Source organism: Enhydra lutris, unplaced genomic scaffold (assembly GCF_002288905.1).
Source record: "Enhydra lutris kenyoni isolate GAN:26980312 unplaced genomic scaffold, ASM228890v2 scaffoldscaffold52, whole genome shotgun sequence".
NCBI lineage: Eukaryota > Metazoa > Chordata > Mammalia > Carnivora > Mustelidae > Enhydra > Enhydra lutris.
The window spans coordinates 10,450,360-10,469,994 of NW_019154136.1; the positions used below are offsets into that span (position 1 = coordinate 10,450,360).

The window sequence follows — 19,635 nt, forward strand, 5'->3', positions numbered from 1 at the left end:
CTTTATCCAATTTTTTAAGGGTTATCTGGGATTGTATTCTATATGTCACACACATGTGCACACACACACACACACACACACACCTCTATCTGTCAAAGCCAATCAGTGTCATAGGAAGAAAAAAAAAAAGGTAACTTGGCAGGAATATTTTTCCTCATCCTGATGATTTTAACTTGTGAAAGTCTTCGATAGATCCAGCGTTGACATTGCTTCTTTCCTGTGTGCCCACACGTGAATCTTGACGGCTAAACACACACGTCCAGAGCTGTACGTCTCTGGGAACATCACCAGCTCTGGGAGACTGGCCCCCAAACGACTTTGATGTTGCATTGAGCAAAGCCAGATCCATTTAAGATCTCTTGGGCAATGCTCCAATCTCCAGAATCCTATCTTCCTGATTGCAATTATGTTTTCCCCCCTTGATTGCTTGCATGACCTTAAAACTCTACAGGCATGACCTTCTGGGTGCCCAGCTGAATTACTCCTCCAGAAACTCCCGAGACATCAGAGCTCCATCATGCTGGAATTCTAGAAAATGTCAGGAAGAGACAAGAAAGAGAATGCTATCATTTCATAGCCCATCATTTCTTGTCCTGCAGTAGTGAAAAATAGAGGGTTTACAAAAAAAAATTTTTTTTTTACTTACATTCATATACTAGATGGATCTGATAGAAATTTGTAAGCTACACAGAAGTTTACTCATCAAACCATCCAATTTTTTTTTTCACTTTTCACCAGACATTTTTTAACTTGTGGCACAATACAAGACAGAAAGGTCTGGGCTTTGAGTTAACATGATTCCGAGATCAGTGATTTGTAGAAAAATACATTTTGGCTGGGCAATCCCACCGAGCATTCTTTTAGGAATCGCTAATTTAATTACTATTTTAGTTGTAAAAGTTTCGCGCCGGTACTGTATTGATGCTGGAATTCGAAATACGTGTCTGAATTTATACTCTGAAATGGATTTCAGTGGATATTTTGGGTGTTTTTGTTTGTTTGTTTTGGTTTTGTTTTTTTTTTTCCCCATAATGAAGTGGTACCTGGTTTAGTCAGGGAAGCAAAATGCACTTTGATGTCTTCTTGGCACAGACCATGTTTTTAAGGAACGGACGAGATGATAAGTCTGTGAGGCTTTATTTACAGCATCTGGGGATGGGAATGCCAACATGAAACAAAACCAGGGACAGATACATGCGATGCACTTTTTTTTTTTTTTAAACCATGGCAGCAACATTGTACATTGTAAATTCAGTTTCAGTTCCGTAAATGCTGTGCGTATGTGTGCTGCGTGCGTGAAGACCATCCCAGAAAACCAACGTCCAGCAGGCAGAGGCTGGGGGGGAGGGGAAGGGGGAGAGAAAGAGATGGAAATGAGGAAAAAAATCCTGAAAGAGCTGAATGCTACTGTATCCAGAAATTCACATGCCCGGGAGACAATCAGAGCTTTCTTTGCGAAGTAAAAGCTGCTTTTCTGTCTCTGGGGTTTTCATTTGCATGTCTACAACTTTGCACCTGCAGGTCTGTTCCAGAAGGCTATCATCCAGAGTGGCACGGCCCTGTCCAGCTGGGCGGTGAACTACCAGCCTGCCAAGTACACGCGGATATTGGCAGATAAGGTTGGTTGCAACATGCTGGACACCACCGACATGGTAGAATGTCTTCGGAATAAGAACTACAAAGAACTCATTCAGCAGACGATCACCCCCGCCACGTACCACATTTCCTTCGGCCCCGTCATCGACGGCGACGTCATCCCGGACGACCCTCAGATTTTGATGGAGCAGGGGGAGTTCCTGAACTATGACATCATGCTGGGCGTCAACCAGGGGGAAGGCTTGAAGTTTGTGGACGGCATCGTGGACAACGAGGACGGCGTGACGCCCAATGACTTTGACTTCTCTGTGTCCAACTTTGTGGACAACCTGTACGGCTACCCGGAGGGGAAAGACACGTTGCGGGAGACCATCAAATTCATGTACACAGACTGGGCCGACAAGGAGAACCCGGAGACGCGGCGGAAAACCCTGGTGGCTCTCTTCACGGACCACCAGTGGGTGGCCCCTGCCGTGGCCACGGCCGATCTCCACGCCCAGTACGGCTCTCCGACCTACTTCTATGCCTTCTACCACCACTGCCAAAGCGAAATGAAACCCAGCTGGGCAGACTCGGCCCACGGCGATGAAGTGCCCTATGTCTTTGGGATCCCCATGATCGGCCCTACTGAACTCTTCAGCTGTAACTTCTCCAAGAACGATGTCATGCTCAGCGCGGTGGTCATGACCTACTGGACCAACTTCGCCAAAACCGGGTATGTGCTTCCCACGTCAGCTTCTTTCTTCTCTCCTAGTTTGTCTGGGTCCCCCATACGAGTGCGGCTCCCACGACTGAATGCAGACATGCTCACGCGCACACACCCGATAATGGTGGGGGAATTTTACTAGCGTGCTCCCTGCATCACTAAAAATAAAAGCCTTTTTCCCACCTGCCGCTTCAAGGTGGAGACATACCTGGCAATTCTGTTGCTCTCTGATCCCACAATTTCCAGTCTCAGTAGGACCTCTCTCCTTCGACAAGGAGATAAGGACCTGATCTCCCTGGGCAGCCTTATCAAAACCCATGTGCCGCATGGCAAACTCTGCTTCTAGTGTACCCACGAGATAAAGCCAATCTCTTAATACATCTAGAAAATACTATGTGCTTGTATATACTCTATATTTAATCAGACATATACGTATATACATGTAGAGTGATTCTCTACAGTTATGAGACTTGTTGCCTATACATATACATATATTTACAAATATATTTATTCACTTAAATATGTCCTACACATTTATTTCATAAAAAGACACATTTCATATATATGTGTGTGGGTGTATATATATGTACATATAGGAAATAAATCTATATAAATATATAGAATACACCTAAAATATTCACAAAGTGATACAAATAGATACATATATGTATCTACATGTATATGTATATATATGTATCTATTTGTATATGTGTATATATATGTATCTATTTGTACATATATAGGGAAGTATAGAAATATATGTCATTTAGATATAAAATATATACATAGTATATAAATATGTGTGTATGTGTATATATATACATATACATAACCTCAGAGGGAAGCTCTTTGGTTCAAGTTAGTGGAAATCATACACGACCCACGCATACAACAGTTCCCACCAACGTCCCCTTGAGCAGTGTCTCTGTAAACAAGGAGACAGAAAGACTCCCCGACATTTCAAATAGCAGCAAACCTCATATCATCTTTTCATTTTTCTCTTGTCTAATAACACGATTGTGGAAACTAATGGGCTGTCATTCTCCTCTCCGGCCGTCTCTGCTTCCCTCATTAACTTTGAGCCTCATGCATGGAATTCACCTCAGAGATGCCCACAGCTCCGAGGGTTGGAGGAGGTCCCCGTGGTGTGCCAGGCGTCGCACTGGGGCTCCCAGCCAGCGGCAGCCCCACAGTGCCCGAGCCTTATGCAGCTGGAGACACAAGCTGTGGGGACACCATAGGCGTCCATGCTTACTTAGGGTTCCAGTGGGTGTCATTCTTTACGGAGACCCCCCCAATATTCCCGAGCTACAAGCAGTTCCAGAATATTTTGTCGTCTTAGCAAAAGTACGGCGTGCTTATAGAGTGGCAAGTGTGTGGCACGGATGCACACTTGGAACTGTCAGATGTGACGAGTTTGGTCTAAGAAAGGCTCGTTTGGGGGCGGGGGGGAACAGAGGACGTGTGGACCTTTGGGAAAGTTGCTGTCCTGTCACCTGAAAATTCTCTCTTGGACAAGGACATGACTGAGGTCACGTCCACAAACATTTTTATACCATCCTTGTTTTGCATTATTGTGCCATTCCTGCGGCTCCTAAAACTGGGTACTACAGACGGTGTCGATTAAAACCACAGAAATATCTTGCCTCAGAGTTTGGGTGCTGGAAGTCTGAAATGCAGGTGTTGGCAGAGCCAGGCTTCCTCTGAAACCTCTACAGGAAGGTTTCACGCTACTTCCTAGCTGCTGCTGCTTGGCAGGTGTCTTTGGCGTTGCTGTCCTGCGACGTCCTTCCAATTCCTGCATCTGCCTCCCAGGCCAGGCCCCCTGTGTCTCTCTGTCTTTACCTGCCCCTCTTTTTAACAAGGCGTCGGTCAGATTGGCTCTTAGAAGTCCCACTTTCTTCGTCCCATCTTCACTGATGCCATCTGCAATGGCCCTATTTCCAAATAAGGCCACATTCTGAGGGACTGGGGGTGAGCATTTCAGCCTGTGTTGATGTCAAGGGGGAACACGTCAAACATCAGCCCTGTGAAAGGCAGTATGTTGCCCGGTTGTGTCACTGAACTCAGGTATGGGATGCCTTTCCTAGCTAAGTGTCACATTCTTGAACCAGAAAGCCTCACAGGGCCACTTCCCAAATGGTGGCCAGCCCGTTCACGGACACTGGCGTCCACACATAGCACTCTTTACGACATACCTAAACACACTACCGTTGCCTACCTTGGTTAAAACCACATACTTTTTTTCCTTACATGTTTGGAGTTGAACTTCCTGTGACTTTCTTAAATGGGAAGCGGGGATCCATTCATCACCCGTGTAACTGAACCATTAAAAAACTGGTAAAATCCAAACAAAGCCATTAAATTCTCATTAGAGCCTCTCGCCTTGCCAAAGGCTCTGAGGCCAATGCTCTTGTGCTGTATAAAAAAGAAAGAAAAAAAGATAAAGGAAATTAATTAATGTCATGAGATGGGAAAGAGCTCCTACCACCCAATGGACCTTTTTCACCAAGACCTATCAAAGACGGAGCCAGGATTAAAAAACACCACAATGTTCCATGATTGCGTGCTATTTTTAATGCCCTCCATGCCCAAGATTCTACTGGATACTGGTCCCCAAATTTCAAGTCTCTGTGCCTAGCGCCTTATTGGGAACTAGGGTCATTCATTGCAGATGGAATCAGTCAAGACATCATGGGGCAGGTAGGACTCTAAGCCAATCTGTCCGACACGTTGATAAGATGGCCATCCAAAGATAGAGACATGTAGGCAAGTTGCCACAGAATGTCCTGAGTGGGAGTATCTCGCCATCTGTCCATCACAACACGTTGCTATGGGGAGACGAGGACATGGCGTCAGGACACGCATCCCCATTCTCGTTTGGTGTTTCTTCCAATCTTCTGCACCTTCCAGATACCACGCATGTTCCTTAGTGCTCACACATCAGACCAGGCAAGTGTATGCTGGTGCCACTTGTCATACAACCCAAAACTCATGGCTGTGACTTTCTGTCTGGGTTTTAATGTCTACATTCCATGGTCTGTTTGTCATTAAGCACAGAAGAGTTGTGTTGGGAATAGAGCATAGGAGGGAGAGAGGAAGGAGAGAGGAGAGTTCCTTAGACCTAAGAGGCTGTTTCCGTGATCTGGGTTAGAAGACTCACCCAAAACAGGGCTGGGAAAACAACAGCCTACTTCAAGACAGGTACTAGTCTACAAATATAGCTGATGTGGAAAGTTCTGATCAAAGAGAAGTAAAAAACTAAAATGAATTCCAAGGTTTACAGAGCATGAGGAAGAAGTGCCCTCTGTGTCATCTACAGTCTCTTTGGGAACACGAGACCCAACCGGTCCGTAGAATCCAGGTAGTCATGGACCAAACACTGATTTGGTTTGCGTCCTGTGTGGGACGTGCCAATAAAGGGGACACCAAAGGAGACTTGATCTCTATAGAACACATTGCAACAAATAGCGTTTGGGACAACCAGATGAAGCTTTGTCCATCAAAGGTCTTACTGAAATGGTATCAGAGTTGAGAGAATGGAAAGATGGTTCTGGCATGACCAAAGCAACTAACACAGATTTCAATTCTTGGATTTGTTCTCAGGACATCAGTGTCGATCTGCCTCACAGGCCATGACTTTCAATTTTGTTGGTTATCCTGGGATGAATTTGTATTTAACCTAAAGCGAGAGGCACTTAGGGTGGATGGCTTAGGGAGAGCTGCAGCCTACATCTGGTCTTGAAATGACCTTTCCTGCCAAAACACAATTTAAGCTGAATGAAGGAACATCTCCACCTGGTGTGTAGGGGGACATGTATCATCGGACCCATTTTCTTGGTACGTAATGGGTGGTCTTCTTCTGAGAGATCTAGTAACAGAGAGTCAGCTACTACATTATGTTAGGTGGAAAGGAGACCTTCCACCATCAAGAAGAGCCTCTCAGAGAGTTTACCATTATTTTAAAAGAAATCATATTGCCTATCTCTAGCAAATAAAATGGATCACAAGAGCTTAGAAATGCACTTGACTATTCCCTGCCAGAAGGATGTCCCCAATGATGACAGGTGAAAATGTGTTTCAGGTGCTGGGAAATGGAGATACAGGTATATGCATTGGGGATTTTACTAGGGAGAGAAGATACATCTGTTTCATTCTATTCTTAATCATTATGATCTTTAATTTTACTTATGGAAATTAAAACATGCCGCTGGTGGAAGTCAGGTCTAAAAAGCAAGACACTCATATCCCACTTAGAGGTCTTGCTGTGTTTGGAGAATTTGACAAGGAAAATGATGGACTTTCCTGAGCTCTGTGAGTTTATGTTGGGTTAAGGGGTCTGACTGTGCATCTCCAAGAACTTTAATAGATAGATTGTATCAGGCTAAAGCTTACTTATCTGGATTTTCAAAATCCTCTGCTCTATTCTTTGAGAACAAAATAAACGTGTTTCTTTACCTTTCAAATGCACACTGAATTTCATCAAAAATAGTCCAATATCCAACATGAACAGAACGCGCTCTTTCTTAGATGCCCCCTGCTTAATAAAAGGTCCACACAGCTAATAGACCCAACTCAGTGAAATCAGATCGATGGGAAAATAGTAGGAATCCTTACCACCTTTCTTTGCTTTTAGAACAATAAAAATCAATAACAAATGTTTCCATGGCAGATTCCAATTAAACAGTAATTTTTTCAAAAATTTATTCCAGAAGACTCAGAAAAAGGAAACATGAGGTGCTCTATGGAAGCAAACATTTTTATGAAACATTGTAAGAATTTTAAAGAGATAAAAAATTTATTTTTAAATCTATTAATGCTTATAAATGAACACATAAATAAGAAAACTCATGACATGGGGACCTATAATTTTGTTTTATTTTCTTAATCCCATTAGTAAAATAAAAGCACTGCAGTGAGTGTGTCTTCAGTTAAAAGGTAAAATTTTTCCTGTATACCACATTTATAATTATATCTATATATCATATATAGATATCTATATATATAGTATATTTTATGCAGTGTATACTATGGTATACAATATACTTTCATACAGTATATATTGTACTATAAAACTACCATAAACTTTTATACAGTATATACTATATGTAATATACGGTATACCAGATATACTGTGGGATAGAATATATACTATATGTGCTGTATAACATACAGTATATACTGTGGTATATACTGTGGTATACAATACATGCTATCTATAGTACAAAATATACTATGGTGTATGTATAATTGTATACAATGTATACTATAGATAGTGTATATGCTGCGATATACAATCAAGACTATGTACAGTATATAGTATGCCATATAAACTATAGTAGACAGTATATACTATTCACAGTATATAAGATACTGTGGCATACAGTATACTTTTATACAATGTATACTATAGACAGTATATAATATACTGCATATGCTATTGTTTATAGCATATGCAATATAAAAATACAGTATACCATTCAATAAATATTATGTAGAGTGTGCCACATATACTGTGGTGTACAGTACACTTTTATCAATGTATACTATAGACAGTATATCTGTATTACATATGATATGGTTTATAAATATACAATATACAAATACAGTATACCATATATACTATGGTACACAGTAAGTACTATGTACAGTATACAGTGACCCTCATATATTGTGGTGTACAGTACGCTTTTACACAATGTATTCTATAGATAGTATATGATATACTGCCAATGCTATGATTCGTAATATATGCAATATACAAACACAGTATACTGTATATACTGTGGTATACAGTCAGTATCATGTGCTGTGTATAGTATACCATATATATTGTGGTATACAGTGTAGTTTGATACAATGTATACTCTAGACGGTATATAGTAGATTGTGTATGCTATGATTTAGAATACAATACAAATCAGTATACTGTATATACTTTGGTATACAATAAATATATGCAGTGCATAGTATACCGTATATACTGTGGCATGAAGTGAATACTATGTACAGTATATCATGTACCTAACATACTATATGTGCTATGATTCATCATATATGCAATATACAAATACAGAATACTACATATACTGTGTATACAGTCAGTATCATGTGCTGTGTATAGTATTCCATATATACTGTGGTATACACTATAGTTTGATACAATGTATACTATAGATAGTATATATATTAGGTTGTATATGCTATGATTTACAATATAATATGATATATATACATATATATCTATATATATACACACATATATACACACACATATATACATATATATTATATATACAATATAATACAATCAATATACTATATATACCTTGGTATACAGTAAGTACTATGCACAGTATACTGTGTACCTAATATACTATGTATATGCTATGATTTATAATATATGCAATATACAAATATAGTATGCCATATATACTGTGGTAAACAGTAAATACGTGCAGTGTGTAGTATACCATATATACCGTGACAGGCAGTAAATACTATGCACAGTATACCATGTCCCTAACACACTGTATATGCTACGATTTGTAATAAATGCAATATACAAAGATAGTATACCATATATAATATCATATATCATGCGCACTGTATATACTATGCTGGATATACTGTGGTATAGAGTAAATATGCACAGTGTATAGTATACCGCATATACTGTGGTATACAGTAATGTGCACATATTTATAGTATACCATATATATTGCAGTATAAAGTAAATATGCACAGTGTATAGTGTACTGTATATACTGTGGTATATAGTGAATATGCACAGTGTATAGTATACCATTTTTACTGTAATATACAGTAAATGCCATGAACATTTTATAGTATACCATATATACTGTGGTATACAGTATCCACAGTGTATAGTGTACCGTATATACTGTGTACACAGTAAAAATGCACAGTGTATAGTATACCGTATATACTGTAGTATACAGTAAATATCTGAAGTATATACTATGGTATCCAGTAAAGATGCACAGTGTATAGTATACCATATATACTGTGGTACACAGTAAATACCATGAACAGTGTACAGTATACCGTTTATACTGTGGTATAAAGTACACTTTCATCTGGCAAGCACTATATACAGGATATAGTATACGGTGCGTGCTGTGGGTATTACAGTATAATACTTTATAGTCCTCTGTCCCTAAGCAATTTTTAGATATTCCACTTTACATATCGGCAGAAGGGGACAATATTTATTAAGCTGTCCCTATTTGCCCCACACTTTGTAGTGATTCCTTAACCTCCATCACTTACTTCCAATCCCAGTATTCTCACCCATTCTATAGATGAAGACGACAAGCCCCAGAGAGGCTTACGAGTTTGCTCATGATTTCACGCCTGTAAAGGGGGACAGCTGCAGAGCTTAAGGCATGGAAATGTTTTTGACAACTTCATACTGAGGGCAAAGGTCCCTCCCTTAGCAGACGCTGCCCCCGTTGGTCTCTCTATTGTTTGCATCCCACACAAGGCAGGGTCATGTGTGTGGACTTGGGGTCTTCAGGGAGGATCTTTGGGTCCCGCAGTCTTCTGCGATGTGAGCTGAGAGGCAGTGGCTGGATGTGGGTTTATAAATGGTGCCAAGAAACTGTTGCCTGCAAAGCAGAACTTTGAACACCCAGGGCAAGCAACATGGGCATGCCAGTCCCAGCTTGTCCTGGCCCCTCCGTGATGTCGGAATGCCCAGGGCTGTCCACCACGTGACATGGTGCTGTGTATAACCTCAACGTTCTCGAAATAAGTAAACATTAAGATGAAGTACGTTTTTATACTTCGCTGGACCAACCCTAAAAATAAATGGAAGAAACGAGAATATGATATGTTGGGGAGGTTGGTTGTTATATTGAGAAAATCGGTGGCAAAGATGCTTCAAGTACCACGTGCTGTGCATTATTCTTTAATTTTGATGATTCTCTCTCTGCCTGGGATCACTTATGTGAACAATAGGAAAAAAATCTCAGGTTCTAAAGTTGGCCCGGTGCACTTACCGTCTGCAGAACCCCTCAGTTTCCGGCACTGAGTGTTACTTCTCTTAAACACGTTAACCTCGCCGTATCTAAAAGTGTGATCTTATCAAGATGCTTAGAACTAATGGAATATGGTTTGATCTCGACATGGCTCAGTCTTCAACAGGTTCTCAAGTATATGAGTATCCCTCTTTCAGACAGAGAGCAAACACATGACGTCTATTATACACTGACTCACATTTTGCAGTCATAAAGCCTGTTTTTATTTGACTTTTAACATACATTTTACTTATTCGGCCTCCAACGTGTATTCCTCTACTGCAGACACCACTCTTGAGCAAGAAAGGGAATGCCTACTTTTTGAACAATGGCCTCCAAGTCAGGATTTCTGAGCCTCAATACTATTGACATTTGTGACAAGAGACTTCCTTGTGGGGGGGGGGCTCTTGGGCACGGGAGAATGTTGAACAGTGCCCCCAAACCCTCCACGCATTCATGACACTTCCCTCCACCTACAATGACCAAGTGTCTCCAGACATTGCCAAATGTCCCTGTGTGGGGGGAAAAATTGGTTCAGATTTATGGCGCAAAAGTAGGTACACTTAAAATCCTATAAAACTTCCTACACCCATTTTTTTTCACCTTTTCCTGGTTGAAGAGCATTTAATCTTCTCAAAAAATAGTACAGATGTTAGGGAAATGCCGTACGTCCGCCATCAGGAATGATGTTTAACATCAAGGGAAGGGAGAGGATGTTAATGAGAACATAAAATGGTGAGCATGCGTGGATTACAGTCGAATGAGTCTGTGGCTTCTCGGGTCCCTGGCGCTCATCGGTAAACAGGTGTGGTTTCCCGGTTGTCATTCGCTGTGGTATTTGATGAGGAGGTTGACTTGTCCCGTGTCGAAGAGTGTGACCTTTCTCTTTTCTTCTCTCTTCTGTCCCCAGTGACCCAAACCAGCCTGTTCCTCAGGATACCAAGTTCATTCACACAAAACCCAATCGCTTCGAGGAAGTGGCGTGGTCCAAGTATAACCCCAAAGACCAGCTCTATCTGCATATTGGCCTGAAGCCCCGAGTGAGGGATCACTACCGGGCTACCAAGGTGGCTTTCTGGCTTGAACTAGTTCCCCACCTGCACAACCTCAATGAGATCTTCCAGTATGTGTCCACAACCACCAAGGTCCCTCCTCCCGACATGACTTCATTCCCCTATGGCACCCGGCGGTCTCCCGCCAAGATCTGGCCCACCACCAAACGCCCGGCCATCACTCCCGCCAACAACCCCAAACACTCCAAGGACCCTCACAAGACAGGGCCCGAGGACACCACCGTCCTCATCGAAACCAAACGGGATTACTCCACCGAACTCAGTGTCACCATCGCCGTGGGGGCCTCCCTGCTCTTCCTCAACATCCTGGCCTTTGCGGCTCTGTACTACAAGAAGGACAAGAGGCGCCACGAGACGCACAGGCGCCCCAGTCCCCAGAGAAACACGACCAACGACATCGCTCACATCCAGAACGAGGAGATCATGTCGCTGCAGATGAAGCAGTTGGAGCACGACCACGAGTGCGAGTCCCTTCAGGCTCACGACACGCTGAGGCTCACCTGTCCCCCGGACTACACCCTGACCCTGCGCCGGTCTCCGGACGACATCCCACTCATGACAGCAAACACCATCACCATGATTCCCAACACACTGACGGGCATGCAGCCGTTGCACACGTTCAACACCTTCAGCGGAGGACAAAACAGTACAAATCTCCCCCACGGACACTCGACCACTCGGGTATAGCTTTGCGGTTCCCTGCCCCGCCCTCGGCTCCTCCCCACCGAGAGAGGGAGAAAGAGAGAAGCAACATCTCCCTGCGAGGAATGTCTGTCATCCCACTGACTTAGGACAGAAACAACCACCACCACCACCACAACAGAAACGCCGTGGGGCCGCCATCGTGCGTGTCCCCCGCGGACCCATCCCGCTGGCATTTCCCAGTATTACGAGATCAACTTCTGACCCTGAGAAATGTGAAAACGATTTCATCACCGTTCCAGGACCACGTCAACATCCCCATCTCTCCAGCCAACGATCAGCGTGACGAGGACATCGCCCTCTCAAGGACCTCGGTGTTTCCAATGCAACGAGAGAAGCTGACCCTTTGGGAACTCAGCCAGGGACACTTAAACAAGAAAAATAAAAAATTTTTTAATTACAATGGAAAAACAAAACAAAACACAAAGTTCTTTATGTGCCATATGACGGATGGCTCTACGGAAGGATTGAAAGACGGTGGGCTTTTACCCTGCCTATGGAGCTGTGATCCAGAGAGAAGGAGAAGCAGAATTTTCCTATTAAAAGAGCAGACTCTGTAGTAACATACCTATAGTTCTGTGCAAACCTGTTTTGCCAGCCTGAACTATATTTAAGAAACTTTGTAAAAAAAAAAAAGGAAAAAAAAATTGTATATAGCTGTGAGTTTAAACAAAAACGCACACAGAGGGTAAAACAAAAACAAAACAAAAAAACAGCAACAACAAACCAACCAACAAAAAAAAGCTTTTATTGGTGTTTTCCGTTTGAAAGAGCTTTTACCGACATTGTGGTTTTCATTGTGGTCTGTATGTATATATATATATATATATATATAAATATACACATTAGTCATTCACCTCTGTTTCCTCCCGGACGCAGGACGATTTTCTTCTGAGTTCCTTGCGGTGAGCCATGACACGGGGCTTTCTAACGCGTTTCCTTTGCAGGAGGACGTGGGGACGTGCATCAGACCCAGACTGTCTGCGCGGTGGGGCTTTTTCCCCCTCTGTGGGGTTGCACAGATGCATGCAACAGCGTTCTTAGGAGACTGCTGGTTGGACGCCACTTTTATTTTCGGGTGTGTGTGTGTGTGAGCCTTCCTAAAGTTGCAACGCCGGGACGGAGCCCCCGCGTGGAGTGTATTAAAACCTGCTGAATGAGAAAACACGCATGCCCAGAGCGCCGGCAGGAGGAACAAAACACAGATCTTGGTCTGTCGTTGGGGTCCTTTGAATATGTTGAGGGAGAGTCGTGAAAAGGAAAGTTGCCAAAAGGGAAAGAAAGCTTGCCTTTGGTGGGGCCGTGCCCTGCCGAGTAAATACGGCTCAGTGTTCCCCCCGCAGCTGCAGAAGGCTTTTGTTTAAGCAGTAAGTCCCTTATTTATCAGTGAGCAAGATTTTTTTTTTTAATTCTTTCTATCATTTATCGGATAAAACATACGCTTGTCCGAAAGACCTGCCTTTCGTGGGCTTGTGTGTCACTCACAGATCCATGAATATGGCAGAGAGGAGACAAACCCACAGAAAAGGGTAGAACATTGGAAGTGCTCTACATGGGTTTCCCGGGGAACTCAGGATAGCTATCCCCATCCAGGTAAGAAATGCAGGTTCCTCACCCATTTTCAATGGGCAAGCTGGGGACCGGAGATCGGCCCTCCGACACCTTCCCATGTTCCCACTGTCCTTTAAATTCCCCTGAAGGCATGCTTTGAGTGTCCCAAAGCGGAAGGGACAGATAGCCGTGGCGACTCTGCCGTCTGCCTTTCAAGAATTATCACAACATCGGGAAATAGTAGCCAAAGATATTTGAAAATACTGTCTCGAAGGGGGCTGTGTTGGAAACCCTGGCTTCAAAGTCCTTGCCGAGTTGGGGTTGCTCCACAAATACAGCCCAAGGTCCTTTCGTCCCCCGGCCTGGCACGACCTTTGCAAACGGACACCCCCCTCCATGAACACGGTAGTGACCTCCACCGACGCGTTCAAAGACGCCCTCTAGAAAAAGGCAGTCCTTAGACATGCCTACAAGGGACACCACCCAACCTGCCATTTCTCTGGGTTTAAATCCAAAGAGGGGTGGTTCTCTGTACAAAGGTGTACGTGAACTCTCTGAATCCCGACTTTGCACACGGTGAAACCACACTCCTTTCCTGCAGCGAGGGGTGTCCCAGATACGAGTTCTGTCCCCCAGTTCCTCACTTTCTGAAGCTGTCGTCAGGTCATTTTCTGCAAGATCCATATCCCCCCTCCCTCCCCCAGCTGGGTATGGCAGGTAGGCTCTCCGTGAACCGACGTGGGAAGTGATGCTTCGCATCTGTGTGGGTCCGGTATGTTTGTAATGTGAATTCCAATATTTGTTTAGTATTTCCAACTGTCTTCTGCTAGCAATATGCACACTAATGTGTCAGGCTTGTGACATTTGGATAAGGAAAAAAAAAGAGTTCTTGTTAAGTGAATAACTTTAGCTTTTACAGAGGATATGATCAAAAGAAATTTAATACATCTTAAGGGATATCTTATTTCTACATGGAAAGAAGTTATAGAATCTTCATAGAGTTCTATGAGAATAAAATATACTTGCTATCTATAAAAAAGTGAAAAAAAGAGGAAAAAAATGAGAAAAAAAATCAGTAAAAAAAAAACCACACAAAAAAAAGAACCTTTCCTAGGCTTTTATTCTTGACTTTCACAGGCACGCAGGGTTTAATGGTTTCTTGGGTTATTATTTTGCAATTTTGTTTTTGATTTTGCCTTAAGTAATGATAGAAGATATATATGGCTGGACACATATGTATAAACTTTTCAGCAGCATTTTTAATAATAAAATATCACAGTATTTTCTAATGCTTTGTGCAAATAATTGTGCGTCCGTTCTTTTGTTGTAGGTGGTCTATTTTATTGACTTTTTCTTTTCCCCACTCCGACTGCCCTTTCCATCTTCAGAGCTCAGTGGTTCACCAGACGGAGACGGACCCATGCCACCGGTAGTGCATGGGGTTCATGCTGTGTCTCCCGTGCACAATGTTTGTGTCATCATGGGGGACGTCCTGCCTGACTCTGGAGGGCCAAGGAAATCCTGCACAAGGATGCTGGTTTCCCAAATATGTCTGCATGGCAACACTGGGATCCATGTCGTCTCCCACTGCCCATTCGTTCCCTTGGCACTGGGTTTGGCATTCTAGGCGACCTCATCAGGCCCTACAAGCTTTCAAACAGCCCCTGTTGAGTAAGTCTTGCAGGGACAGAAATTCAGAATAAATCTCCAGAGGCAGAAAATCTCCACCATGCCAGGGAGAGCAAATTTGCCAAGTGCTCACTCACGATGCATCTGGCCATCTATCCCCTTTACCCATCCCGAGAGCCCCCAGGGACAGGCACCTGTGTTACCCCTTTCTGAAAGCGGAAGGAGTTGAGAGTCAGAAACGTTCAGCCGCTCAGCAGCTGAACTTGGGTTCAAAAGGACAAGGTGGGCTTCCAAGCCCAAACTCCACCAATAAGACAGCAGGAATCCCTACCCCATGGGCAGGCGTGGTATCACGAATTAGCCAATTATCACATAATTGATAATTTATCACATAAAGAACCCCAGCAAATCTGTGACTGTTTGTTTGAACTCGGAATACTTTTATATATGGATTCAGGCCATTTGTTGTGTGAGGCAAACAGGATATGGACATTACATGTCATATATATTAATACCATTTTAATAATATATTCATTAATGAAATTAATGGAAATAATGATATAGTTCCTATTATATATTATAGTGTATATAATAATATATAAGCATACTCTAATAAAATGTGTATAATAAATAAGTATATTCAATATGAAAACTGATATTAATACCATTTAAATAATATATTCATTATTAATGGAATTAATGATATATTTCCTATTATATATTATTATAATGCATATACTAATATAATATATAATCATATTCTTTATAAAATATGTATATTATATATATATTCCATATAACATATGAAAACTGATTATATTATTTATAATTATAGAAAGTAAAATATATGACTTTTATTAGATTTAAAGTATATCAAAAAATTTATATATTTAATATATATTATAATATAAGTTTATTTAATATATACATAAAATATATCATATAACATATAATCTGTAATGTATATAGTTTATATGTAATTATATAATATATAATAATACATAATATATAAATGAAATAAATATGTAAATAATATAAATTATAGTTTATATAATTTTACCTTTTATATATTATATAATATATAATATATAAACTTATAAGTCATATAAAAATTAATATCTATAGATTAGATATATTGTATGTGAGTATATATATTATTTATATATTTTATAGGAATATATAAAATATGTATTTTATATATTGTATAGAAATTTTATACATGTGAATATATAATATATATATTTCTATACAATATATAAAATATGTATTTTATGTATACACGTTTCTATATTTATATACATATTTTTTATGTGGCACATATGTATACACTACATGTATTATACATGTGAATATATATTGTCATGTATATATGTATATATAATATATAGAATGGAAATGCCATTTACATGGATTCAAAATTGAAAAAAATTAAAAACTTAAAATAAAATAAGAATGAATCATTAGCGAGTCTTAGGTAGAGGAAGTCGCTGTTTTTCCACTGTTGGATGCATTCTTGACCGTTCTAACTTGGAAAGTGCTAAAAATGTGTGCATTCCCTCATTCAACTGACTCCCTCGGTCATTTATTCAGCCAGCAAACCTTTACCCAGCATGACCATCCTCCCAGGTTGGAAACACTCTTTCCATCCTGGAACCGGGCATGGAAGACAGAAGTACGGGGACCCCGTGCCTCCAAGTTTAAGTGCGCGTCCATGGGACTCAACAGGGATGTCGAGTGCTCAGGGAGGTCAGCCGTACACCTTGGGACTGAGAAGATGGGACATTTGGGGAACCATAGCTTTGTGGTCATAGCTGGAGAGGAGATGGTGTGTCCAGGAAAGGGTGCAGAACAGCATCGAGCTCACTAAATGCCCCAAATCACAAAATGGGCAGTTTGCACGCTGCTCTGAACCCAAGCGGGAGGCAGCGGAAGACTGCACAGAAGGGGTGTGAACCTATATGTCGTATTTAATAACATTCCCCACCGCTGCCCTTCAGGGAATGTTCTGGATATCAGGCTAAGGTGCTGTTTCAGCAGGAGACCATGCATGGGCTGGACTTTTCCCATTTCCAGCAACCTCTCAATGTGATGGAGCACTTGCTGCTTCCCAAGGATCACCCAACTATCAGGGCGCTCCCTCCAGATCTAGCCATGATGGTCCAGTTCAGGGGCTTCCTGGGGCAGGGGGGCAGCGAGACGTGTTCAGTGGGAAGCCAGGAGCAATGAGGACCATCGTCTCAGGGGTGGTGGGGACAGGGAGGGGAGCGCAGTGGTTAGAGACGACCAGCGGCACTTTCGAGGTCCAGACTGAGTCTGGTCACTTGCACCAAAGGCAGGAAGGGTGAGGGGCCCACGTGGTGTAGAAAAGCAGGTGCTCTTGAGGACGGTTGTAGGCAACAAGAATTTGTCCTGGATCGGTAACTCTCAGGGTGATTTCAGACTGATAACTTTTAGGCAGGAAGGGAGAGGAGCAGAGCAGGTCAAATAAAACTGCATATTGGGTCATTTTTAGCAGCGCCCACCATGACCGAGCCATGAGCCATCAGACAAGCTCTCAACACAGTCAGACGGCAGGACTCTTCTTCCCTCCTCAGCACGTCCTGACAATGATCTCATCACTGACCCTCCTCTGGGTCACCTGCTTAGGAGGGGAAAAAAAAAAAAAAAGAAAAAATTGTAAACTACACTCTGCAAGGAAAGCAAAACCAACATGTTCCCTGCAGAGTCTCATGATTCTATTTGAGAAAAGGATATATATATTGGGAAAGGTCTCTTAGGACGCCAACTTTCCATAAAACGACTATCCGCGTACTTCAACAACCTAAAATAATTGTGTTTCCTCAAAGCGATGGCTTTAGGGAAAACGGGGAAGGCTGCCTGCTTGTCCCTATTTGGCCAAAGTGTGGAAGCAGTTGGCTGGGAGGGAACACGGGGAACGCATTAAAGCAAAGTCTTCACACCTGTTGTGGGAGGTCCATCGTTCCTAATAGGAATGACTTGGAGCTTCCGGGTTTGGGGGAAAATGGCCGGGGGCTTCAGCTGGCAGAAGCTTGGAAAAGAAAATTTGTAAGCCCTTCCTTCTTGGGTCCTCAATGTTGGAGCTTGGAACTGACTGCCTCAGTGGGTGTAGGAAGGAAACGGGAGACACATTTCTGGCACCCCAATACACAGCCCTGAAGATATCCCCTAAGAGACTGGGAAATCAGATGGTGCCTCGTTGCAAATATTGGAAGCGTTCTAAAGCTTCAGTGGTAAGATCTGTTCTGAATATTCGTCTATTCTGTCATGTACTTGCTTATTAGAGAAATGGAGGTCTCCTGTAGGAATTTGGGAAGCTATAAAAGAAGAAAAACCCATTGCCTCTCCCCGCCTTGAGAAAACAGCTTTAAATTTTAGAATTCTTTCACGTAAAACACCATCTCATATAACACCCTCCAACACACATCCAGGCACCCATCCTGATGCCTATACAGTTTTGTAGGGAATTGCCTTATTTCTTTTTTCAGGAAAAACCTAATTTATCAGTTTCCCCTATTGTCTTCCTTACAATTTTAGGTTTATTAATCACTGGGATCTCCTTTCGCTGAAATAATGTTTTCAGACGCCCGCTGAGGCTGCATCTCCCCCGAACGGACGAATGTACAATGGGAAACGTGGCCCAGTAAGGTAAGAGAACATAAAAGAGATGGAGGTCCACGAGGAAACGGTGTAAGTCATGTCTAACTTAAGAAGGAAATGCGACCTGCTCTGGGATGTTTACCGTGTGCATGATAAAGCCCATTTTTTTTTTTTAAGATTTTATTTATTTATTTGACAGACAGAGATCACAAGGAGGCAGAGAGGCAGGCGGAGAGAGAGGGGGAAGCAGGCTCTCCACTGAGCAGAGAGCCCGATGTGGGGCTCGATCCCAGGACCCTGAGATCATGACCCGAGCCGAAGGCAGCGGCTTAACCCACGGAGCCACCCAGGCGCCCCTGATAAAGCCCATTTTTGAAAGAAGCCACATTTGAGCGCTGAGAAAGCACAGAGAAGCCTGTTCACGGCCAGGTGTGGCCTCAGCACATAGGAATTATAATCACAATGCCCCTGAGCTGTCCCCATCAACGTGCAGGTGGAACCCCACTTCCCAGATGTATGTAGTGTGTGACACAGGAGTATCATGTCACTAACCACGTGACGGCAGCCTGATCCCAGGAACCGGCATCGTCCTGATTAAAATAAGAAAAAAAAAAAAAAGAAATTAGCAGGACATCTGATTGCCTTGGGTACCCACTGGCCACAATTTTATTTTAGACCTAAATGCAACAGTGCAACTCCACAAAGGACAATTTTAACC

At 42.4% G+C, this 19,635-nt stretch overlaps 1 protein-coding gene across 2 annotated transcripts in view; it reads left to right on the top strand.

The window, feature by feature from the left end:
• LOC111157162 (neuroligin 4, X-linked) overlaps positions 1 to 12,158 on the top strand; it is a 247,004-nt gene extending 234,846 nt beyond the window's left edge. For both annotated transcript variants that reach the window (XM_022518433.1, XM_022518434.1), the window contains 2 exons: positions 1,522 to 2,311; positions 11,255 to 12,158. In XM_022518433.1, coding sequence (XP_022374141.1) covers positions 1,522 to 2,311; positions 11,255 to 12,104 — 1,640 coding nt within the window. In that variant the 3' untranslated portion in view covers positions 12,105 to 12,158. The remainder of the gene's footprint in view (positions 1 to 1,521; positions 2,312 to 11,254) is intronic.
• The last annotated feature ends 7,477 nt before the right edge of the window (positions 12,159 to 19,635 follow it).